Raw genomic sequence first — 20358 nt, 5'->3', positions numbered from 1 at the left:
ATTAGTAAGAGAACTAAAAAGTTTTTAGGATAGCTTCTCTACTCACTCCTTGCTGATATGTGGTGGCGCAGTAGGGCGCAGCGTCATTGGGCGTAGTTGTGGTATGGAACGCATACGACCAGGTGGTTGTCTTGGGCTCCTCGACCGCAACCTGAGCTTGGCTCTGGCTGGCGGTCTTCACATCGCACTGACTGTAGGGCGTGCTGCTGGGCGACAGCGATTGGGCATCACAATTCTGCGCCAGCGGCACAACCACCGGCAACGGTGTCTGACTCTGAGGCAGCTCAACTGGTGCTGAGGTGTTGCTGCTGCTGCTGTTGTTGCTGCTGCTGTTGCTGCTGCTGCCACTGGCTGATACCACAACAGTCTCTTGCTCCGGTTCCTGTTGCAATTGCTGCTGCTGCTGCTGTTGTTGTTGTGCAACCACTTCGAGCTCCTTGTCGGCAGCACAACAGGCGGGTATATTGGGACTGGTTGCCTGATTCTTATACTTTTGCACCTCAATGCGATCGTAGTTCTTGGTGGAGGTCGAGGTCGTAATGCTCAGGCAGCCGGTGGCACTGGACAGGCTATCACATTCATCGCCCTTGCCATCGAGTGACGGCTGCAACTGTTGCTGCTGCTGTGAGTCTGTGGTGTAGTTGTCATAGCCTTCGGAGCATTCCATGCCCGGTGATTGCACCTCCTCGGCATAGCTCTCCGTTGAGCTGCAGGACAACTCATTGCTGTAGACTTGTTGCTGTGCTGTCTGCTGATGCGATTGCTGTTGTTGCTGCTGCTGCTGTTGTTGTTGTTGCTGCTGCTGCGGCGGTTGATGCGGCGAGGATTTACGATAGTAGTTGCCACTTGACTGATAGTTGCCACCACCACCACCTCCGCTTCCTCCATTGTTGCCCGATTGATGTTGCAGCGCCTGGTTGGGCGGCAAGTTGGACGGGTCGTAGTGGTAAATGGAGCTGCAAGAGGCAAAGTTAGAGTTTAGTTAAACGGCAAGCAGCAAATTGAAAGCGCGCTTCTTGTGTGTGTCAGTGTATTTTGTGTGTGTGTGTGAGTTGAGTAAGTGAAAAAGTACAGTTGTCAGGGTTGCCACAAGTTGCGTTTAAAAGTGCGCAGTGCGGACGACGGCAGCGACAGACATTTCTCTATTATTCTTTTTTTTTTTTGTATACATTATAAATTAATGGTAAAAGAACAACAACAAATGCGTTTGATACAAGAAAATGCAATGCAATTGGAACGAACAACAATTAGACAACAACACTGGCAGACGACACACGTATAGCATATATGTATATGTATATGTAATAAACTTTGGCTAGAGTTTTGCCGCGCGACAACCAATAAAAAGGGCAGCAGGCGAACGATCAAAAAACGTATATAGTATATATATATAATTTAGGTACAGTGTGAGTTATAGAAATTTGGCGAAAGGCGAGAGAATAAGAGAGAAAGAGAGAGAGAGGCGAGTGTATTTTGTGGGTGGGCAATGTACAGGTGAGAGCGAGCGTGACAAAGAGAGAAAAAGAGCGCAAGAGGCGAGCGAGCGAATTGAGGCTGAACTGAGAGAGACATAGAGAGAGAGAGAGAGAAAGAGAGGCTGAGCACAGTTATTCGTATCATAATCATATTTCGATTGATTTTTAGGCAGATAATTTACAAAAACAACATCAACAAGTTGAAAAGGTAGCACATCGAAATGGCATTAATAATGTGTTTATATAATTATGCAAAACAAAAAGATATCGATTAAAAAAAGTTTGTAATTTGCTTTGTAAATATTTGACAAAATGTTTGGTTGCAATTTGTGAACAAGAAACTCTATAAAAAAAGTATATTTATAACTTTTGAGAACTAGAAAATAAGCTTACTTCACATGGACAGAATAAGTGTTATAATATGGAATATGAAGTTAAAATATTTCTAGTAAAGTTTGAATGAAGTTTAAATATGCAGTTAAGCTTGAAATAGATATGGAATTTTTAGTATTATTGGCAAATAAATGTTCTAGATATAAACTTAGAAATTCTTAAAGCAGAAAGACTGATAGATTTATCTAAGAAATACCGGTTAAAAATTGTTAACAAAATTATTATGTTCTTGTAAAATTTAAAATATTTTATAAATGTTATAAAAACTCTACATTAAGTTATTGGACAATTATTCGTAAGCTAGTTTTTTTCTATTCCTGGATTTCTTCTACAAAAATGTCAATTATTTAATGATAGTTGAACAAAAGTTCTTAAATTTCCTAATAAGAATATTTTCAAATTTCTTGAAGTTAAATCATTTATTTGAAATTTAACAATGCAATAATAATTACTTCTAACGAATTTTTCTTTTAAGTTTTGTACTTATTGCACAACCAAACATTTTTGAATATTTGAAAAAAATAAAATAAAATAATAAACATCGAATGCATTGGGCTCTTTGTACATTGAGATTAGTAATAATTATTGTTGAAAAAACAATGATATAAAAAAAGAGCAAAACGAAATCAAAGCGTTGCGATAATAATTATTTTATTTTGCGAGTACAACAATAAGTGAAGCACTCATAGTATTAATTTTGGTGACGATCGATTGATATTGATTGAATTTGGTTAATGTTTTTTTTGAATTGAATTTGATTTTGGAATTTTTGAATTATTTGTTTTTCTTTTTTTAATTTTTGTGTGTCTTTGGTTTTTGTAAATTACCCGTCTGGATTGAGAATTGGTTGGAGGGTTTGCGGATCAATGAGGACGCTGCCAATTGGCACACTCGAAATGTCTGTAACGGCCCAGACGAGTCCCGATGCTGATGCCGACTCTGGGGCATTGGACGCTGATGTTGTTGTCGTTGTTGCTGCCGTTGCAATTGGTGTTGCCGCCGCTGCTGCTGCCTGCTGTTGCTGCAGATAAGCCATTCCCCGGTTAGAAGAAGACGACGACGACGACTGAGCCTGCACCGAAGGCTGCTGGCTGAACTCCGGCGTCTGCCTGTCGCTGCCGTAGCCCGTGGGCGATGGCGTTACGGAATCGGAGCGCACGGATTGTGTGCGTGTCTTGTAGCTGGATTTATTTTTCGGTTTGTTTTTTAATTTTTTGTAAATGTTGTTGTTGGTAGTTTTGTTGTTGGTTGGTTGGTTGATTGGTTTGTTGGTTGGTTGTTTTGGGTAGCATACAAAAATGGTTTTTCGCAATTTTAACAACGGTTTCAAAATTTGTTAAGATAGATTGGAGATTGGAGATAGAGATAGATTGAGAGATAGAGAGAGAGTAAGATAGAGCGAGCGAATTGGGAATATGGAATGTTGGGTCCAAATTAAACACACTCTTTTTATGTTTTCTTTTTTTTTTCTCCTCTTTTTCTTTTGTTCTAGTAGTAGTAGTTCAACTCACCCGCTGCTCGAGGGCGACAGACGCCAAGGTGTGCTGGTGCTGCCAGTTGAGTCCTGCTTGGCAAAGCCGCCACGTCCACTCTTGCTGGAGTTGGTGGAATCGCCACGAGGCAAGGAGTTGCCGCCACCAGGTCCGCCTGCACTTGGAGGTCCACCGTAGTTGCCAAAGTTGTGGGACTTGGGCACAGCGCCACCTGAACGCATGCCGCCGCCATCGCGAGACTCTGTGGACTATATGGATACAATATTAATTTCGATTTATAAAAGTTAACTTCATTTCTTTATCGTACATTCTGCATTTGCAACATTTTGCCATTGGGTCGCTTGGGCCTGGGCGGTTGTTGTTGCTGCTGTTGCTGCTGCTGTTCGACTGCATTGTGCCAGCCACCACCGCCACCGCCACCTCCACCGCCATAGCACTCATCATTGGGCATCTCGTTGCCATAGCCATCCTGTTGTGCGGTGCGATTGAAGATGCGACTACGCGCACGATCATAATCCTCTTCGCGCTCCTCAAAGCTCTTGGCCTTGCGATCGAGCATCACACGTTCCGGGCAAAGATATGGCGACTGACGCACCTCGTCGAAGCTATGCGTATCTCGCTTCAGAATTGACTTGCGTGCATCATCACGATGGTCGCCACGCACCAGCGATTTGAAGCGAATCTATTTGCAACAAAAATTTAGCAGTATTTAATAATGTGGTCACAGTTTAATAATCGTAACAGCAAAACACACACACACACACACACACACACACACTCACCTCTGGTATGCGAGTGCCCTTGGTTACGGCCACAATGACGCACTGCTGCGTATCCGAGTCCACATTGTGATCCATGCCAAAGAAGGCAGCCGTGCGATGTATGAGCATGCGATTGTACGAGGAGGTTGCCGGAAATCGATACTCACAGCCACGACTGAGTAGAGTATAAAGTAATAAAACAAAAAGGTAAAATATACAGCAATATGTGTGAGTGCATAGTTAAATATAGATTTGGTTAATATATAATCTGACTGGTTTTATTGCCCGAGCACAGCAGCAAACAGCAGAGGAGTTGCACTTTGTCACGATATGTAAAATGGAATTGCAGAAGTGCCAAGTGAGGGAATCTACATTTCAACCTTTGGGGCGAAGTTCACAATGCGTCACAGTCAGTTATCAAAATTAGTTGCGGACGGTGTTCATAAATAAATTCCTAAAATACTTTTACCTCAATAATTCACATTGAAGTGAAGCATTGCAATTTTATAATTTCATTTATTAATTACTAATCTTTTTTTCAATTCCAATTTACATTCTTAAATCCAAAATAGTCAGTAACGCAGTTGACAAACCCCTAATAATATTGTTAATAAATATTATGAAATAAACTGAGTTTAAAGTTTAAAACTGTTAAAAATGTCCAAAAAAATATATCGAAAAAATACTGAAATATACTTTTTGGTATACTTTAATATTAAAAGGTATATTTAAGTATACCAAAAAGTACATTTCACTATTCTCCGGTATATTAAGATTGATATTTTTAACGATATACTTTATGGTATATGAAAGAATACTTCGATATTTTTTAAAGTATATTTTAAGTATATTTCGTATATCGACATCCTACTGCAATACTAAAAGTTATATTTCGTATGTCGACATCCTTCTAAATTAAAAATATACCATAGAATACAAATTATACCAAATTATCAACCAAACGACCTGAAAACTGCAGCTAATTTTATGCTGCATAAAATGATTTTTTGAATAACTTTTTGTATATACTAAAAATGATGACTTGCTTTACAATATATTGTCAATTTTTTTAAGAAACCTTTATCAATTCTCAACTAAATTTCCTTCATCAATTCTCTACCAAAATTTCTTCGCTTTAAGAACCAATTTGTGTAGCAACTCCTCATAATCGAATTTCCCTTTCAAATAATCGAGCACAACTCACCTTTTATCCTGGACAAACTCCATCAAATCCTTTTCGATTTTCAACAGTATATTGCGATCCTTGGGATTCTTGTTGAGCGTATCGCGAAAGAATGTCAACAGATCGGTGCCACCATAATCCGTGTACTGTTCGCTCGAGTTCTCTGATTGACGAAAGACTAGAATCAATGAATTGAGCCATAGTTCTGGCTGGATGGCAAATCTTGTCTCCACTTACCGCGCGATATAAAGCCCGATGTGTTGTTGCTCGAATTGTTCGAGTTGAGCGTCTGTGAATTGTTGTTGCAATTATTAACGCCCGAAGCACCGCCACCAGGACCAGCACCACCATTGCCACCGCCACCGCCAACACTTCCGCCGCCATCAATGCTGCCCGAAGAGCTGCCGGTAAGATTCTTCAAGCGTGGCTTAGAGCCCTTGGAATTGGTGTTGGCACGATGCTTTTTGCCACCGCCACCGCCAGCTGAACGCTCATAGTGATACTGCTCCTCTTCGTGGTTGCTGTTGCTGAGATTGCTATTCTGGCTGGACATCTCGTGACGTTCGTGGCGTTCATGTCGCTCAGCTGCCTTGTAATTCATGCCCGAGTTGTAGAGCACTGCACCAGAGTTGTTGTTGCTGCCACTGTTGTTGTTGTTGTTGTTGTGATGCTTGTCGAGTCCATTGGCTTTTAGATCCACCACATATTTTTTGCCATTGTTGTTGTTGCTGTTGCCACCGTTGCTGCCGTTGTTGTTGTTGTTGTATTCGATGCCAGAGCTGCCGTTGCTATTGGTGCGATTATGTTGACCAGCTCCAGATTTCTTTGGCGGCGACAACTTGGGAAACTCTTGCTCATCTCGCAGCGGCACATTCAACGGCTGCTGCTGCTGTTGCTGTTGTTGCTGCTGCTGCTGTTGACTAGTAACAATCACAGCAGGCGTTTCCATGAGCGGCGAATTGCCGCGTCCAGTTGATTGTGCTTTGCTATTGGTATTTGTATTGCTATTATTATTATTTAGTATGGCATTGCTGTTGTTGTTGTTGTTGTTATTATTGTTGTTGTGTTCGTGGGCATCGCTGGGGTGTTGCTGTTGCTGCTGCTGTTGCTGTTGCTCGGAGGCAGCTCGAGGCGTTGGCGTGCGTGGCGGCGATGTCGACTCGCGCATGGCATGACTGCGTGTGAGATGTTTGCCCTTCATGTTGCCCTGTTGTGTTCAGGTGAAAATAACAGTAACGAGAGTGAAAGCAATTAGTTTCGAATTAGCTGCCACTAATTTAATGCCAGAGTTGACAGCCCCATTCAAGCAGCCAACTGGCAACTGAGAAAGGCGTCCAACTCGAACCCAACCCAACCCAAAACCCAAAACCGATGACGCGTTGTTGCTGCTCGTGATGCAATTGTTGGCTCATTAAAATGTAAAACAAATGCCCGCCCAGGCGACGTTAACGATCCACAAAGAGAGAACGAGATAGAGAGAGGGAGAGTGTGAGAGAGCGGAGCAGACAACACCACCAATAACGTCTAATATAGCCACAAAACTTAATATAGTAAATACCCTGTAAGCATACAAAGACAAAGGCTAGATTTGTTGTTGAGTTTACTTGACATCTGCTTACTCTCTTTATTTAATGGCTAACATAGTTTCGGTTAACTAAATTAACAATTAAATAAATAGAGTATGCCGATGTCTAAGTAACTTATTTTGTGCACTTAATTAAATTTCTAAAAGTTTGCCAACTAAATTCTAATACCCTACAAGGTATGTGCATGTTGAGCACACTCTTTCACTCTCTCTTCAGCGCTCATTTACTCTCCTTCGTTGTTGTTGTTGTTTTGGCTGTTGCCGTGCCAGCCACATAAGTTGTTTCATAGCCTTTTGCCTTTTGACATTTCAACAGCGACGAAGGACAACGCCAGCAATTGAGTTAGTCAGTCACTCCCTTAGTCATTCGGTCAATCGGGCAATCAGTTAGTCAGTTAGTCAGTCAGGCAACTTTATCATCTATCAGTTCGTCCCGAATCAATGGGTTTTCCACTGCGTTATTAACTGGCCTCCATTGATTTTTCCTGTTTACTGTCCCTCTTGCAGCTAAGGGAACATCATTAATCAGTCAATTTCGGATTCGCTTATGAGACAGCAAAACTACTTGAACTCCCCCCGGAGGGCCACTCGAACGCATCCACCATCCACCACTTTGAAACCGTTTGCTGTTGCAAGAAAGCAAGAAAGCAGCAGAAGCAATAAAGGCACAAACGCAAATGTCAAAGTCAAAGGCATTTGGCGAACTCTCAGCAGCCCAGTTTTATTTTTTCTGCTTTCTGCTGGCTACAGTGAATACCAGCAGCTGATGGCCAGTGACATAATTAAATTCTATGAAATATTTAATGGACTGAGTAATTAAGTTTTTATGTGACATGTGCATAAATGATTAGCAGCGAAACATTTAAGATTTCTCAAAGCATTGGGAAGTGAATTGAGCATAGAAAAATTTAATATTTAAAGCGGACAGTGGAATGTAAATTATAGTAAATGTTTGCTTATAAAAATATGAGTTTTTAATACACTTCCATATTCAAGTTATTCTGAAAAAATGTAATTATTTTTGAAGCAAACTGAACATAGAAAAATGAAAAATTTAACTTAATTATTCAGATAGAAATATGAAATTAAATTTGAAAATTTTCTATGTTAAGAATTCTTTATTTTTAAAGCAAATTAAGCATAGAAGGAAATCATATTTAAATGTATCAGAAATTGCTGCTAATCAAAATAAATATAGTATTCACATAATCAAAATTTATTTTCAATGTTTTAGAATTCTGCAAAAATCCTTCGCAAAGCAAAGGATATCATATTTAAATTTATTAGAAAAAAATGCCAAGAAATTGGTGCTATTGAAAATAAATATGCATATTTTGATTTATGCACATATTCTGAAATTTGCTACACATCTTCAGAAATAAAATTAGTTCTTCGTTCAACAATAAACTAATGCAATAATATATAAGGAATAAGCATAATATTATCTTATATTATGTTAATTTAGAAAAGTCTGCGCATTTCTTTTCTGATTTCCGCACACAATCTTCCCATATTCACTGTAATTTCCATCGCTCTGAGATTCGCTTTTTTTTGCCATAAACCTGCCACGTGCTTAGCATATGCAAATAAGTAAAATTTTGTTTGGCATTTGCAAATGTGTGGCCTGGCCTGGCATTTAGGTAATCGAAGTGCAGACAACTTCGTGTTGGCCAACTTCCGTGAACGTCATCAGTGTGTTGTGTGTTGGGAAAAATCAATAAATCGACCTTGGAAGTCAGAGGCTGCTGCTGCTGCTTCTGCTGCTGATGTTGCTCGGAACAACAATTTCACATTTTCATGGCGCTGATTTTTGTTGTTATTGTTTTTCGAAACGGGCAGTTGTTAGTGTCAATTAAAATTTACTTAGTTACTTAGTTACCATGCCGCATGCCGCATGCCACATAAATAATGCTAGTCGTAGTTACTGCCTGCCACCCCCATAAAAAAACACATACACATAAACCTTGAACTCCATGGAAATTGCTAATACACGTCTGGGGACCTTTTATACATATATTTTTTGTAGTTGTTGTTGGGAGGAGGTCGGAGGTAGCAATCAAAAACACGTTTTTCAATGCAACTCTTTGGCATTTTGCTGGGTCGATTGGGAATTTCCAGCAATTGCGTTTCCAATTCCGATTCCCAGAAAACTGCAACCCAAACGACGCCCCAACGCCCCAAAAACGCAGACCCAACCCAAGAGTTGAAACCCACCTTTCTTCGCGGCCCCTTTTACAAAGCTGACCTGACCCAGTTAATGCACTTTTTGGGCGTGTATCTTTTTGCACGGGCCAGTTCCAGTTCATGGCTGCACTTATGTATATCAAGCCTTTTATATAGTGAACGAGAGAGAGAGAGAGAGCGTGTTGCAACCGACTGAGAGAGAGCACATCGATAGGAAAGGAGAGCGAGAGAGAGAGTGTAACTAGAGCATACACCCGACCCACAACTGACCTATTTATATTTTAACAAAATATATTATATATTCAACTTTTTTTGTTGGTGCGTTTCCTTTCCCGATTTATGAACTAGACGTTTTACTTACGCGTCTATTGCCAAAACTATTCTGACGCCCCAAATTCGATGCGGAAGATGTGTCCTCGTTGCTGCTGCTGTTGCTGCAGTTGCTGTTGTTGTTGTTGTTGTTGCTGGCTGTTGTTTGTGTTGTTATTGTTGACACGGTTGTTGCAGTTGTTGCGACTGCTGTTGTCGATGACGTCACTGCCTGTCCTGCAGTTGCAGTTGTTGTTGTAGTGGCTGCTGCGGCTGCTGTTGGTGCTGCTGCTGATGTTGCTGCTGCTGCTGCTGCTCCTGTTGCTGGTGACGTCGTACTGTTATTTGAGGCAACGGCGGCGACAACAACAACGGCGGCGGCCGCAGTGGAGGTGGCTGAGGCGGAGGCGGAGGCTAAGTTGGTTGGAATATTTGTAGCAAGGGCTACTTGAGATTTTGTGGAACTCATAATCACAGTTTATGTAAAATGTACTGCAAGCAAAGAAGAAAACAAAGAGGACATTTAAAATAATGTTATTTATGCAAAGAAGTTTCTTGAACTTCGATTAAAAATGTGGAATTTAATTACATATATGATATTTTAGTTGATGTGATCAAATTAAAAGCTTTAAAGTATGCGAAATTTATGTAAAAAAATTAATTTCAGCAAAATACATTTGCTAAACATTAAAATTGTTGCATTAGTTTCCAATTTATTACAAGCAATATGAAACATTTCTAACTAAAAGAATTTTTCTGATATAGATAAATATCTTGAACACTTTCAAGATTTAAGGAACACCTTACATTATTAAAGACTTTTTCGATATTTTCATATTATACTCTTTTTATTATAGATTAATAATGTTGTTTTTTTATTTTTTACTTTTATTCTTTTCATTTATAAATTCTCTACCATTCCATATTAACTTTGATATTCTATTTTTAAATTAAAGTAAAATATATCATTTAAATATTGTGTAAAGATCTCTGCATCTGAATTATTGAATTAAAGAATCTATCTATCTACCCTTCCATATTTATTATTATACTCTTTTTCTGTATTCATAATGTTTTTTTATTCTGTTTATTTTTTATTTTATTTATATTGGGTTTGCTTTTATATATAAATTATCTACCATTCCATATTTATTTGTATGTTCAATTTTGACATTCATAATATTATTATTTCTTGTATCTAAGAATCGCACTCCTTACTATCTTTTACCTTTTTTTGCGAGTGAGAATAACTATTGCATTTTGTTTGTCGCTCCAGTTTCTGGTTGTTGTTTTTTCTGCTGTAGTTAGTTGTCTTTTTGGTTTGCTTGTTTCATAAGAATCTTTGCATACGATTAAAGTTTCGTTTTGTTTTTTGTTTTTAGTTTAGTTTATAATCTTTGTACGTATGTATTCTGGTATTTTGGGCTTGTTCTTTTTTTTGGTTTTTTGTTTGTTAGATTAAAATCATATATTGTCAAAAATATGCCGGCAGTGCAGTTGATAGAATATTAAAAAATCACTACGCCTTTTTCAGCTGCTACTCCACGGGATTATATTTGTTTTGTTTTGTAATTTATTTGGTTTTTGTGCGACTTAATTTAGTTATATATTTGTAGTATTAAGTATTATTTAATAGACTTATAGAGACAAGGCTTAGTTTAGTTAAGTTTAGATATATATATATGTATGTATATATATGGGTGTATATAGTATAGGTATATAGTTATTATTGTTGTTTGTTTTATACTTTTTTGCTTTTGGTTTTTGTTTTTAAAAAAATGTTGCGAAATGAAAAAACGTAGAGTCGAAAACACAATTCGCTAAGAATTTAGCGTTTGTTGTTGTTGTTGTTGCGGTTGTTGTTGTCGTTATTGGTTTAATTATTATTGTTGTAATTGCATTTAAAACTTTTATAACATCGTTTATCACATTTACACCATATCACCGAGAATCACAAACTGCCATTAGGTTTATATATTTGGTTGGTCTCTGCACTTGCGATAGTTCTCAATTATTTTAAGTATTTAAGTTTAAGTTAAGTTTATGTACGTACTTATTTAGCTTACAGCTAAGATTTCTTCTCTTTTTTCTTTTTTGTTTATATTTATGTATAGTTGTATACTTAAAAAATATTTAAGTTAAAGCTTTTCTTTTGGTTATGATTCTTCTCCGTATTCAGCTTCTGCTCTTTTGCTTCCACTTCTGCTTCAGTTGTTTTGTTATTTATATTTTTATTTTATTTTCTTGCGTTCTTCACTTTCTGTTGTCTATGGAGTTCAGGTTATGTGAGAATTTCTTTGATTTGTTGTATGTGGCACACATTTTGCTGCAAGTTGAGGAGCTACACGGTTAACTTAAGGGATTCAAAACATTCCAGAGAACGAGAGAGAGAGAGAGAGAGAGAGCGAGCGAGCAAACGAGAACGACAACGAGCACAAAGTTTTCTGTGTGTATCTGTGTGTTGGCAACGCATCTACACAAACACACGCACACACACAATTAAACACACTCGCACACACACAGAGTCAGGAATGTGACCTTGTTTACGATTTATTTTGATATTCAAAACTGCACGAGCTTTAAACGCGATGAGAGCAAAGTAATTGAAATGCGTGTGTCTCTGCCCCAGGATACGAACTAAAAACTCTATCTCGAATACATCGAGTGAGTTCGTTCGGCAAATGCCACTAAAAGGGATGCTTTTAACACACAATCGAGCGCAACTCTCTCTGGATTCGTGTCTTTGACCAGTTGTCGTTTATCTCTAGTCGTTGTTGTTGTTGTTATTGTTAGCTATGGTGTTTCCTCCTTATTTTCTTGGGGAGAGCGTTGTTCACTTTTCGACATAATTATGTTCATCTTTGATTGCTACAAGTTTTTTTTTCCTTTTAGCATTTTGGCATAGTTTAGGTAGCGCAAATTTCAAGGGTCTCAAAGGGGTTGTTGAACGATAAGATGTGCAGATCTATATCTTTGGCGTATAAAGAAACCTTTTAAGCTAATATATGAAAAGAAAACATTCTGGAAGCTGCTTCCCTCAAAGGCAAAAGGCATTTTTTGCAAACTTCAAGCTTAAGAAAACTTTTGAGGAAATTCATCTAATTAGGCGAAATGTTTTAAGTTGGTAACTGTCCCTAATTAGGCGCTAAGTGTCAGTAGGAAACTTTTTAAGTACACTCTAGGAAATTAATTAGAATTTCTGACTAATTGCTGATGCTTGAAAATAATATAAATGAATAATTTTATTCCATTTAATAAGAAGATAGATTTTCCCCAATTTAATTTTTTCTAACATAAATTCTATTTTCTATAAGAATTAGCATATAATTTATTTGCCTATTTTACCCTACCTATTTGAACAAGTACTTTGCATTGTGTACAGATTATGAAATAATTTGCGAAACCCCACAAGAAAAATACAAATCGAAATGTTTACAAGCGGCTGCCAGTGGAAGAAATCCAATTCTAAGACGCTAAGAAAACAAACAAACAAGCAGCCAATTGCATGGACACTTGAAAGTGAAAACAAAAGCGAAATATGAACGCGAGTCACAGCACAAATACAAATACAAATACAAACATAGATGATACCCATTCACAACCCTTTCAGCACCTCCCTTTCCCAACCTCCCACATCAGCCGAGGTCCAAGTACAAGTCATGCCACTTTTGATATTTTCTTTGGTTGTGTGTTTTTGGGAAATACCCGCGAAATATGCGCAAGAAAACGCGAAGAAAATATAGCAACCGTCAGATTTGGAGAAACAAAAGCGAAACGCTAAAAGAGTGTGAGCAAGAGGGAGAGGCAAGATGCGAGCACAGGTGACAGGATGACGTAGTCGCTATAAGAAAAACACGCATACGACGTGTGGCACACGACCAAGAAAATGAAAGACGCCAAAAAGCGAACGAGTCAAAGGCAAAGTTCGCGCAACAGCAAACAGAAATAAATAAGAAAAAAAAACAGAAAATTGTGAGGCAATTGCAGCGATTAGTCAAGAGGTGCAAAAGTTTACTCAAAATGCAAGTGCTGCTACTCAATGTTGGCCTGTTCCTAGTTCCCTGTGTTTCCTATTTCTATTCCCACATTCCTTTTAACGGTTGTCGCTGCCTCCTCCCTTCCACCCACTGTGTCGTGTCTCAACTGTTTACAGCAGCTGTCGCTGTCACTGTCACTTCGGCACTCAAAAAGCTCCCACGCTGTACTCGAAAATGTGTTGTGGCTGGCAGTGTAAAGAGAGAGAGTACAAAAGCTTTAAAGCGCTTGCGCTTGCGTGGGAGAGAGTTCAAGCAAGGACCCGAAGAGCGATAGAGAGCGAAGGTGAGAGAGTGTGTGTAACGCGTGCATTTTAAAGCTGTGTGATAAGTCGTTGCTGCGTTGCATTACTCAAAAAAAGAAGAGAACTTTAACGCAATTTCTGTTTGCAATGGCAAGCAACAACAAAAACAACTGCGCCATTTGCCTAAACTTTTTACAGGGCTTCTTCCTACGCCATCAAATTACAAGACCAGCAACAACAACAAGAACAACAACCAGCGACCAGAACAACGCGAACGCCAAGCGGCGCTGCTTCGGCTGTGGGGCGACACGACCAGACACGACGACAACACACGACACGACGACGACGACGACGCGAAACTGAAAAACGAAACGAACGAACGTTGATGTGTGAGCGTGTGTGTTTGTTGTGTGAAAAACGTGTGTCGTTGTGTATGTATAATACACCAAAAAGGCAATGCGAAAAAAGGCAAAAGCGAACTAAAAAAAAAAAACTTTAAATGAAAATTCCGCTAGCATTTTTCACGCGACGAACAACGAACGAAAACGAAAGAAAAAAAATAACACCTAAAATTTCGTTGCTTCCTTTGCCGTTTTCTTGTGTCGTGTAGTTTCTTTAGCTTTTTCTTCATTTTTTGCACTTTATATTTATACACTGCGCCGGGCTACTGCCTCTGCTGCTGCTGCTGCTATTGCTTCCTTTTCCTGCATATATAGCAGGCCTATATGTATGTATGTACATATATAGCTGCTATACATATAATACTAAATACGTTGTGTTCTTATCTCTCGCACACACACACACACACACACATTCTTTAGTGTCTCCTCGTTTGCTGCTGCTGCTGCTGTCGTTTTATTTATTGCTACGCGCGTGCCATTTTCCATTTTGTGCGTTTCGTATTTTTTTGTTGGTATTTATTTCAGTTTGATCAGCGCAAAAATTAATTCATTTTCTCGCTTGCCTTCGCCCGTTTGCTTCATTGTGAAAATGTATTTTTAAGCTGCTGCTGCTTCTGCTGTTGTTCCTCTGCTGCTGCTTCTGCTGCTGCTGCTGCTGATGACAATGACAACGTTGACGACGGCTGCGACGAATTGTGCGACGGCGACGAGCACTGCGCTCCGCTGGCAGACATTATGGGAACACGACCGAATGGATACTGGGCCACCGCATGCGAAAAAGGCCGTCCGAAAAGCATCGCGCCTGCTGCTGCTGCTGCTGGGGCGCTCTCTCATTCTCTCTCTCTGTGTATCGCGCGCGCTCTCTTTCTCTGCTCTATTTGTGCTTTGGCTAAGGCACAAGAAAAAAAAAAACAAAAAAGGGTGGCAAGGTGAGAGAGCTACCAACCGAGTCAACGTTTAGCATCCGCATCCGAGTCCAAATGCGTAAAAGCTTTTGCGGGAAAAACAGGTTAAAGCATGTGTGCCCCCGCGACCCGCTAACTCTCTCGCACTCTTAACTTGTACTCTCTCTCTCTCTGTGTCTATGTTACTCTCTCTCGGTCCTTTTGCCTGTGTGTGTGTGTGTTTTATGCCCCAGAGCGAAAATGCGCACGATTTGCTTTTGGGGTGGCAATTTCACGTTGTTGTCCTTCCTGGTGCGTGTGTTTTTGCTGCTGCAATTGTTCTTGTTGCTGTTGTTGCTGGGCTTCATCTTTGCCTATCTACACATCGCTTTGGCTTCCAAGCAGGCCACGACAAGACCTTGGAGTAGCCTCAATCAATGTGTGTGTTTATGTATGAGTGTGTGTTTGTGTGCGTGCCAAACAGGAATGTTTATGGCAAAAGTTTGTTGCCTGCAATCAAAACTTGATGATTTCCTCACATTACCTGGCAGCAAAACTCAACAGCGTTTCAAATCGAATCGAATCAAAATAAAGATAAAACAATCAAAAGTCTTCAATCAAAACAAATAGCAAACGTTGTAAAATCGAAAAGTATTATAGCATACAGTTGATGCCTATTTAACTCTATATTCTATAGAGGCTATGACGCATACAACGTGAATAGCTCTTCAATTTGATTGAATGGAAGCTATAATATGCATTTAATTATTTTTCTACTTCTTTTAATTAAAAATACACATTAGTCAGCAGGTTAAAAGAGAAGATTGCACCTTAATGTATTAAATACACTCACATTTCTCTAATGAAAATAAAAAGAATGTGTAGAAATTAAATAATGAATTTAAATGACTTTAGCTTTAATTTCATATTCTGCTGAATTGCTAGATTATTAAAAAAAATACCCGATAGTTAATAATATTGTGATAAATTAAATTTTTATTTTTAAATTGATTCGCAAGCAGTAAATTGTATTTGATATATTGAATCTTCTTTTGGTTAAACCCAAAGAATTTAACGAATGTAGATTAGATTTTAGTTTCACTTTCATTGATTATCTAATTGCAAAATTTATATTTAAAAGTTAAGATGTTTTACTTGTCATTTAAATTGTAAAGTAAAATATGAAGAAAGCAAAAGATTAGCAAAAAAAAATTTTCTTAAGTAAACATTTATTCAATAAACTTAAAATTCTAGACTTATAAATTGTCTTTATTTTAATCCCTATCAATGGAATCTTCTATGATTATGATATTAGTGTCTGCCTATAAAAATGCTCACAATAAAAGAAAGTTATGTAATGGAGCTTTGGGTATTTAGATATAAAGACGATCATAAAAACGTAGCTAACTTTTAAGTGTACTCTCTAAAGTTGGCGTCAGAAATGTTTGCAAGCTTATTAAACCCACTTGACACTAAGATAATGAACAGAAAAACTTATTAAATGCGTTTCACAAGTTGCATTCGTCAAAAACTTTTTCATGCAACGAAAGTGGCTTATGCTCGAAAAACAAAAACAACGAAAAAAAATAAGTTGAGTTGCAAATACTTGAAAGTTCATTGAGGCGCATAAATTTGATTAAAAACTATTTGCAGTGCAAATTCACGAAAAAACGAGAAATAGTTTCGCCAATTGATTTAAGTAAAAGAGGCAAAAAAAAAGTCGAGAACTTGTTGAAATTCAATTATCAATCACGGTGCAATCTCGATGGAATATTGCAATGTGCGCATCGCTGTCAATTATGAAACGTAAATTGCATTTACTTTTTGATGGTATTGGGGTTATTTGAGTATTTCATCCGATTGATGGCATTCCATCAAGCGTGCAAAGTGGGCAATAAAAAAGCTTTTAGAGCACATTCGAGTACATACACCAAAAAATAAAAGATCGAATTTGGCAAAGAGACAAACGTCAAATTGCAATCAACTGGAAAAAAGTCATATTGTGTATGTGTGTGTGTGTGTGTGTGGCATGAATGATGGAGATGGAGGTGTTAAATAAGGATTTGAAGCAGCGTGTCCTAGATTTCAAAATGTGCAACCCCAATTTTCATCAAATCGAAGAGCAAGGCTGCGACCGCCGCAAAGTATGCAACACAAAATTGATAATAAGCTGCGTCAATTTTCAGCGATTAGCTTCTCTCATTACTGCCACATGCAACATTTAGAATAAACAATCAAGAGGGGAGAGGGGGGGCGTTTTGCAAATGCGTCGTAGTAAATAATTCATGCAGAGCGCGAAACAATGGAAACGAAACGTCACTTGAAGCCATCACAGCTTGGACTCGTGTCTCCTTTTATTGTTTACTTTGAGCGAGCCACAGAGTGAGTGAGAGTGAGAGGGAGAGCGAGAGCGAGAGAGATGACATGACATTTACGACTGTTGCTCGGCTCTCGTTAACGTAAATTGCATATAGAATGTGAATGTCGTGAGTGTCGCGCCTTGTTGCAATTACGACATCTTATTTGGGTCAACGTTGACAGAGATGGCGAGAGAGTGTTCAACAGAGAGAGCGAGGGGAGAGAGCGCGCTCGCTCAAGCTGCTGCGCCAGTCATAGACAGAAAGAGAGAGAGAGAGAGTGTGAGAGAGAGAGAGCGTGAGTGAGTTGACAAGTGCCTGTCGCACGTGTGAGCTTAAAAGCGCAACGCGTTTCGAGGCCAAGTGCCAGGCGAGGATGAGAGCAAGGATGCGCTGCGTCTATCACTTCCGCTGCCGCTGCTGTCGCTGCAATCTGTGCTGTGCAGTGGGCCACACTGAGAGTGGGCGTGGCAAGCAGTCAAAGTTAATAGCCATGCAAATGAAAGCAGGTAAAATCGTACTGAAATCAGCTTGAATTGATTGTGCCACCCCAAACCGGAAAAACCGGATGCGAGATGCCACTAAACTAATCTCATCTAATTAGGCGACAAATGGCAAAAAGGACTCCCGAGTCCTGGCTGACAACAACTCAACAACGATTGCCAGCTAAGCTTAGTTGGCGTTTTTGCCTCCTTGGCTTGTGTTCTTTGGCTTTTATGACGCAATTAAAATGCTAAATGTTTTACGACATCACCGTGGGGCTCTTTAATTAATTCGTCGGCCGTGAAAGGTGTCAACAAGGCGGCAGTGAAAACAAGGACAACAACAACAACAATGGGAGAAGCAGCAGCAACACTTCTGTTGCGTGTTCTTGTTACTTACACTTTAACGCTTGACCCAGACAAGCGACAAAGCAACAACAACAAAAAAACAGACAAGAGACATTTTCACTTTAAGCGTTGCGCGTGTTCAGCGCCTACAGAATCCTTGCGGGGGGAGAAGGGAGGAGGGAAAGTGTTGCTACATGCAACCAGCACGATTATGCAGCTTATATGAGACACACACACACACACACTCACACACACACAGAGAGACAAGCGCGTGGCGCTCTTCATCCTGGCTGGCTAGTAATCATGTTGTCTTGTTTTTTAGCTGACACAAGGAGAAATACTCGTGTATAGGCACAGAATAGAGAAGAAGGAGCGCGTGGCTTGAGCTCTGTGCTCTGTGTGTCCTCTCGTGCTCTCAAAGAGCATAAAAAACGCCAGCTAAGCATCATCAGACAAGCTGCCATGTGGGCGGCTTTAGATGACTCAAAGATGTCCTGCAATGATTGCAAGACCCAACAAGCAACTTAAAGAGTCGCCAAGCAACAAATTGCAAGACCAAGAACCAATTGAGAAACTGCTTCAATTTAAGCATTGAAGAAAGTAAGTTATTGTACTTGAAATATCGATCATAATTCAGCCAGAAGTCTGCACTTTGAAGAGCTTGAACTTGCAGAAAACTATTGAAACTTTTTAAATTTCAAATTGATTTTCTTAACAGCACTCTAATCGCTGATAGTTATATGAAATATAATACATTTATGAAATAAATGTTTTAATTTTAACAAATATGTTTTGTCTGAGAAGTAAGTTAGATTGGGAAAATTATTCAAGATGATTTAGAATCCAGATCATTAAAGTATAATAGATATAAGAAATATATTAAACTTAACAATAATATCTTAATTAACTCTTTGATGGTACAGAAATTGCTTAAGATCGTATAGAATTTAAATTTGGATTCTAAGTTGGCAAATTTATTTAGAATTATTTTTGTTTAACTTAATTTTATGCTTTAATACTAAACGATTTCAAAAATGTCTATTTTTGTTATTCTTTGATCGTCATTCGAAGTGTTATAAATACATTTAAGTTTATATTGTATAGCAATAGCTGTCAAATAAAAATCTATTTAAAAGATATTTTGTATACATATTTGTATATAAATATAAACTTGTAAAAACAAATAATGAAATATAAAAAATATATAATTTTTTATAATTACATGCACATATTACTTTTGAACAAACTTTGTTTTTGGGATTTCTAGTTTATCTTTGGATTAAATCAGAATCCTGACCTAACTAAATTATATAATACACATTATACAAATTGATGTATAGGAGGTGAAATAACATAATATGAATATGACTTTTAAGACATGGTAAAGTAAATAAGTCTGCAATTCACTTAGCATACCAAAGTCATTTAAAGTGTCATCTACTAAGCACTCTTCATGATGTAAGAACATCGCAATGGCTTAGAAGATATGTCGCACACTGTCAGCATTCGATGCTCAATCTAATAATGTCAAATAAGTTAAATATTTTACTTAATCTTATCACATTTGATCCAGTCAACCAGGCGAGAAAGGCGTCCCCAAGAAACATGCAGACTCAAGCATTTCTAATAGCGCAGGTAGAAAAATTCTTGTTGCATACACAACGGGGCAGCACATGAGGGTCGACTTTTGATTGCTGTCTCTGTGTGTGTGTGAGAGAGTGTGTGTCTGGAGGGGACGCTTGTTTGCTACAAAAGCTAGCCCCTACTTCACGGCCAGGGGCACCACCTGCGGGAGTTATGAATTATGCAGAAAAAAAAGAAAGGAAAACAAAAACCAACTCAACTGCAAAGAAAAAAAAAACAACAAAAAAGAGGCAGCAGCTGCTCTACCTGACATCGCCGCCTCTTTGCCGAACCCCGCCTGGGGGCCTGTCAAAATAGAATACTCTGTGCGCCTTGAGAACTCAGGCCAAAAAGTCTTATCAGAGATTCATAGCATTTATATATAAATACACAAACACACACATACATATGTAGCACACACACTATACATTGTAAAAGAGTGTGTAGCAAAATGAATAAAGTGCCGTGAAAAAAGTCATAAATTAATTTTCACAAATTCTCAACATTCTGCTAGTGCAAAAGCAAATACGCGAAAAAAAGAATTAATTCTCTATTCTTTTGTGCAGTAAAAATGGCAAATTTTTGTGTAAACACAAAAACG

At 38.6% G+C, this 20358-nt stretch overlaps 1 protein-coding gene across 5 annotated transcripts in view; it reads right to left on the bottom strand.

Moving 5' to 3' along the window:
- The window catches only part of LOC132793615 (protein encore), a 29591-nt gene that overhangs the window by 6499 nt on the left and 2734 nt on the right, over positions 1 to 20358 (bottom strand). The window contains exons 1-9 of one of the 5 annotated variants that reach the window (XM_060803614.1): positions 10612 to 11709; positions 9436 to 9875; positions 5543 to 6512; positions 5327 to 5483; positions 4144 to 4297; positions 3669 to 4043; positions 3380 to 3609; positions 2696 to 3049; positions 47 to 956 (exon numbers count right to left, since the gene is read on the bottom strand). In XM_060803614.1, the coding sequence (XP_060659597.1) occupies positions 47 to 956; positions 2696 to 3049; positions 3380 to 3609; positions 3669 to 4043; positions 4144 to 4297; positions 5327 to 5483; positions 5543 to 6512; positions 9436 to 9852 (3567 nt within the window). In that variant the 5' untranslated portion in view covers positions 9853 to 9875; positions 10612 to 11709. Of the gene's footprint in view, positions 1 to 46; positions 957 to 2695; positions 3050 to 3379; positions 3610 to 3668; positions 4044 to 4143; positions 4298 to 5326; positions 5484 to 5542; positions 6513 to 9435; positions 9876 to 10611; positions 11710 to 20358 lie in introns of those variants that run through there. The other 4 variants (XM_060803613.1, XM_060803615.1, XM_060803616.1 and 1 more) reach the window with 4 other exon arrangements.

The sequence above is a fragment of the Drosophila nasuta genome, chromosome 3 (genome assembly GCF_023558535.2).
Source record: "Drosophila nasuta strain 15112-1781.00 chromosome 3, ASM2355853v1, whole genome shotgun sequence".
NCBI lineage: Eukaryota > Metazoa > Arthropoda > Insecta > Diptera > Drosophilidae > Drosophila > Drosophila nasuta.
This window is presented reverse-complemented; position numbering and strand designations above follow the sequence as displayed.